The sequence below is a fragment of the Hyla sarda genome, chromosome 3, assembly GCF_029499605.1.
Source record: "Hyla sarda isolate aHylSar1 chromosome 3, aHylSar1.hap1, whole genome shotgun sequence".
Classification (NCBI taxonomy): domain Eukaryota; kingdom Metazoa; phylum Chordata; class Amphibia; order Anura; family Hylidae; genus Hyla; species Hyla sarda.
Window position 1 is genome coordinate 320,223,564 of NC_079191.1, and position 6,000 is coordinate 320,229,563.

The 6,000-nt window shown below is 43.3% G+C and overlaps 1 protein-coding gene across 1 annotated transcript in view; it reads right to left on the minus strand.

The window, feature by feature from the left end:
- Positions 1–5,574, minus strand: part of KIF26B (kinesin family member 26B) — a 405,428-nt gene extending 399,854 nt beyond the window's left edge. Inside the window, exon 1 of the mRNA XM_056567177.1 lies at positions 4,833–5,574. Coding sequence (XP_056423152.1) covers positions 4,833–4,895 — 63 coding nt within the window. The 5' untranslated portion in view covers positions 4,896–5,574. The remainder of the gene's footprint in view (positions 1–4,832) is intronic.
- Between the last annotated feature and the right edge of the window lie 426 nt (positions 5,575–6,000).

The window sequence follows — 6,000 nt, forward strand, 5'->3', positions numbered from 1 at the left end:
CCTGGTCTTTTGAAGTCCTGTATTTATTCCACATCTCTTAGGAAGGCTGCAGACTACAGGATTGTGCTCCTCAAATCACATGCGATCAGCATTGTTGTGTATGCCACTACACAACTTAGCAAGGTGAGCACGGAAATGTTTCCTTCCCTTTTCCCCGCCCTCATGCTGGCTTTACTCCACAGGGAGCGCCTTTCTTCTTTTCTCCTTTCATGTTTTTATATAGGAATAGGGGGTGATTTGAACTTTTAATATGGAAGGGGTTAATGTGTGTCTTTTAAACTTTATTAGAACTTTTTTTTTTTACACTTTATTAGTCCCTTAGGGGACTTTTAGGAGGAATCATTAGATTCCTCATACAGATCAATAGAGTTCTATTTAACTCTATTGATCTGTGTGCTCTGGGCTCCATTGATAGAGCCTAGTCCAGCCACGGACACCAGGGAAGCAGAGGTAATCCCTCCGGCTACCTCTATAGTGGATCCCCCCCCCCCCTGCAATCGTGCTGCTGGCTGCAGAGTATGGAGCGGGCAGGAGTCCGGAGCCCGCTCCATACAGACTGTTGAGCGCCGCAGCGTTCGTAAGGTCCGGCCCTGCTTGCCCGAAGCCGGGCTAAGGGCCGGAAAAATTCACCTGCCCGGCGCCCAGAACTGCATGTCGCCCAGAACTGCATGTCCCGGGCGTCGGGAGATAGGATTTCCACATCCCTAAAAAGATTGATTCAAAAATATTTTGAATGGATGAAATATCGCGTTACTTGACTGAATCGATTTTTTCTTACACCCCTACTCTTCATCATATGACTTCCAGTACTGTGGCATTTGTTTATTGTTAATGACTTTTGCCACCGCCTTTTTTTCTTGTTACAAAGCAGTGCCACTCCTAAGCCATCACTTTTTTGCGAAAAGTAATAAATGAAAGAAGTCCTGAAGAGGTCATTGTGCATTGCAGTATATCATGTTCAATAGGTATCAGTGGGATTTCCAGCAGTTGTCCCTTATGTATCCCACATTGATGAAGAGGCAATATTTACTGTGGGTAAACCCAAACAGATAACCTTATAATGATTTAATCTGCCATTATCTCAGTTACAAGTTACAACCTATGGACTACATGGCAGTAGCAAGAACACTAGAGGAAAGGGGTTCATTTTTATGTACAAACTAATATGCATAAATAAATGTAAGCTACTGGAAATAGCCGATAACTTATACCGGAATATCGGTATAAGTTATCGGCTATCGGCCTGAAAGGCCAAAGATTATCTGTATCGGCCCTAAAAAATCGATATGGGTCGATCCCTAGTACAGAACCATATGTGCGTACAGTTCCATCTGGTTTTCACCATACGGTTGCAGGTTTTTTTTGGGTGGGGGGGGGAATTTCAATGAAACAAGTGAAACTTTATTCAAAATGGAGAGAAAAGTTAAAAACGTATACGTTTTTTTCTTAAAAAACGGATGCAACCGGACATCATTTTTCAACCATATGCAGTTTTTAACAGTATACGGGTTGAAATTTGTACACACGTTTTGATACAGTTTAGACAGGTTTTGAGTAATCCGTTTTTCATCAAAAACCTGATCCGGGAACTGTATTGCAAAAAACGTGGTGTGCATGCAGCCTTACTGAACAGAGACTCAGATGTGATATGCTTAGGTCAGTGTTTCCCAACCAGAGTGCCTCCAGATGTTGCAAAACTACAACTCCCAGTATGCCCGGACAGCCAAAGGCTGTCCGGGCATACTGGGAGTTGTAGTTTTGCAACATCTGGAGGCACCCTGGTTGGGAAACAATGGCTTAGGTAATACAGTGTAAGGACAAAGGAAATGGAGCTGTGAATGGGGGGGGGGGTATCCTTTAGTGCAGCATTGGTATAAATCAGAATGTGGACAAGGACAAGTATAAAAGGACAAGTATAAAACTTTGTGCCTTGGTAGAGAAAAACCTTTGTGACTTGGACATGACGCAAATACAAATGGGCAAATATTAATGTACAGTATATGCTGGAACATGGAAGATCCGTGCACAGCGTAAGTGTTACAGCAAGCACGAGCTGGCAGCGTGTATTTTATGTTCCTTTCTTTCTACCAAATCCACTGCTGTACCCGTCTGTGTGCGGCGCTGATGGAACGATCATACGCTTCTCGGACTGTCTGGCTGCATTCTTGAAGTCACATAGCAATGTGCTATGTTTGCACGGGGCTGCACGCTTCAGTCATAATATGATCGCTTTAATAACTCCCTCTAATCCTCCTAATTTAGCTTTCAGCCCAAGCTCCGATTCATAAACAGCAAAGATCCTGCAGGAAAAACAGAGCTCCTCCTCAATGCAGATCATATTCCTCAGATATAATGTAGTTCCGTGAACTGGAGACGAATTCCCTGTAGTACCAGGGATGCCTGGAATACACTGGTGGGGGAAATAAGGTGGCCAATTTTTTTTCAGCTGATCCCCCCAGTAGGTTAATGGAATTCTAGGCACAGATAACAATGGATTTGTGGCTGATGTTACAAGACGCTTACTTCACACCCTAAATAAACTTAACCTTTAATGCCGCCAACACCATGATGTGTAGTACAGACGCACATAGGATGTTTCTCCCAAGGTTGCAAGGACAAGTGCTGCCTCCTGTGCTATTCTTTCTTAGAAGACAGGTAAAGGCACCTCTGACAAGTGTGAACTAAGCCTCATAAATCGCCTTCTGTCTATACTGTAGGAAAGAAACATATATCTGCGCGTGTTTTTCCCCAGACGGTAATCAGATGGAAGAATGCCCATGAGGATCCAGGCTAGAGAAACACATTGATCCTGGAATGAATACCCAAGCCCTTCATTTCATCAAAGTTCAATGACATCAGGATGAAGGTGTTCCAGAAATACATCCCAATGTATGGAAGGTGCCCATAGATGTCCTATACACAGCACTCAGGTCACAGTAATGTGTATAGACAATTATCTCTGTCACTACACAGCCACTCGCGGTTATCTGGCATAGTCCTAGTCAGGGACAGACATGTCTTCTGTTACACATCAGATGTCAGAAACGTCTAATGCTATGACAGCTTCATGTACACACATGATATCTCAATAAGACCAACACGATGTGTGGCCATCAGGACTGGTGCTGGAGACATTAGGCAGCTCCTTGTATACACTACAACTCCCATCATCACTACATTTTGGATAACATGAGAGAGAGCAGATATGACAGCAGCACATGAATTACCTATATATTATGCAGCGTCTAGTACATTGGCATTCCTCAGGCACATTTCTGGCTTTATTAACCCTTTCTAGAGAATAATGTCCGCTTCCTTCTGTAATTATTTCCAGCTTGACAATGAGTGACAAGAATAAAATCACACACACATATATACACACACATACATATATATACACACACAAAATACACACAAACACATATATATATATATATATATACACACACATAAACCATCTCCAAGCCAGTGTGATGTCATGTGCCCGCTGTCTGGACAAGGATAATACAGTACCTGTGCATAGAAATGTTATGTGCCCCCTGGCTGGTATGGGGTGGTAAGGTTTATAATCTGTTACACATTAATATACCCCCATGAAATCTTGTGAGAAATGATGTGCCCACTGGTTGGTATATAATAGTGAATATACACAATAATGGACTTCTATGAGATGCTGTGTGATATTGTGCACCCTCTGGCTGGTATATATAATGATATATACCTATGATCAGTCACACATTATTGCACCACTATAGGGTGCTCTGTGATGTTATGTGCCCTTGGCTGGTATACATGGTAATCTATATATGCCTATGATTGGTCACACGTATATGCACCTTTATTAGATGCTCTGTGCCCACAGGTTTGACATATATGGTGATATATATTATTAACCATACATCTGTGCACCGCTATGTGATGCTCTGTGTATGTATGATATATATATATATATATATATATACCTATTATTACCCATACATCAGTGCAATTGTATACGTATGGTGATATATACTAAGTGATGTTCTGTGTATGTATGGTGATATATACTAAGTGATGTTCTGTGTATGTATGGTGATATATACTATGTGATGTTCTGTGTATGTATGGTGATATATACTAAGTGATGTATAGCATATGTATGGTAATATATACTATGTGATGCATGCTGGCTGGTATAGATGGGGATATGTACTATGTGATGTTCTGTGTATGTATGGGGATATGTACTATGTGATGTATAGCATATGTATGGTAATATATACTATGTGATGCATGCTGGCTGGTATAGATGGTGATATATACTATGTGATGTTCTGTATATATATGGGGATATGCACTATGTGATGTTCTGTGTATGTATGGTGATATATACTAAGTGATGTGAAGCCTATGTATGGTAATATATACTATGTGATGCATGCTGGCTGGTATAGATGGGGATATATACTATGTGATGTTCTGTGTATGTATGGTGATATATACTAAGTGATGTTCTGTATATATATATATATATATATATATATATATATATATATATGGGGATATGTACTATTTGATGTTCTGTGTATGTATGGTGATGCATACTAAGTGATGTTTTATGTATGGTGATATATACTATGTGATTCACACTGGCTTGTACTTATGGTGATGTATACCTAATATCTATCTATATATATATATATATATATATATAATGTAATGCACACTTTATATATGATGGTATATATTGTGAGTGCCCACTGGCTAATGGGATAGGTATATAACACAGTAATACACCTGGTATAGCATGGTAGCACCAATGTTGCCCCTATAATAATGGCACATTTCCTTACCCCATATTTCCTGCTCCTGGAGGTGACTGGCATCCTCTCCTTATTTCCTGTCACTGAGCTCATGCTGAGATGTGATCGGGCACAATCTGATCGGGTACAATTTACATCCAGATGTGGGGTCCAGATGAGCAGTCTCCCCGGTGAGCAGGGTTCGGTGTGTGGGTCCCTCCAGACAGCGCGGTGTGACAGCAGAGCTCACATTAACGCCCCGCACCTAGCGCTGCCCCGATGCCATAGTCCACCTACCCCCGGGCATCCACACACCTGGCGAGGAGACTGAGCGCTCACAGCATGCCCGTGTCGGTAGTCCCCAGTCACAGCAACATGTATGGGGCTCCCCAGCTCCTGTGTCGGGGAGGAGCCTGTGCCTGGCAGCGCTATAAAGGCACCCTGGGCTCTCCGAGAAGCCGCGCCGTGATGCAGCCGTGTGGCTTGTGCTGAATGACTGGTCCCCCTCCTCCCGCCTGGCTGGGATGTGCCTTAGCTTGTAGGGTTCAGCACACACCTTGACTGACACTCACTGGCGGCAGCGGGAACGCTACATGCTCGAGCTGCTTTCTGAACTCCAGTAGGGTACGGGCGGCAGCCTCCCGGGGTCCGTGTGGTGAGGGACGCTCGTTATGTGCCGGGCACGGGGCGTTATGAGGGCCGGGGCTGCCGGTCATAAAGGGAGCGTTCCTGTATAGTCCGGGTAGTGGAATGGCAGCCTGTTTGATGTCTTTACGAGAGGCTGGGCACTGCTTGTAATGCTCACAGTCATACGAGCTGCTTCCCCGTCACCTCTCCACAAACATCTTGTACCACCAGCTACCACTTACCATACACAGGTGGTCTCCAGGAACCAGGGGGTCAGCACAGGGTAGAGGTCATATTTGGCGTGAGGGTCGGCGAGTTCTACTGTAATAATCAAATACACCAAGTAAGAGTGAAGCGGTGAAGAAGTTTCTATCGTGTGAAACTACAACTCCCATATGACAAGCAGTGGTAAGGGGATGCTGGGAGTTGTTTTACTAATCATAACTACAGGAATGACTACAGGACTGAGGTGATAGATATAATACACAATGATATCAGTGCCTTTCAGCTCATGTCCAGGTCTAGTCTTTTTTGCCATCTGCTCCTGACGCCATGAATTCTTTCAGCTACATCTTTCCTCTGCTGAGTATGA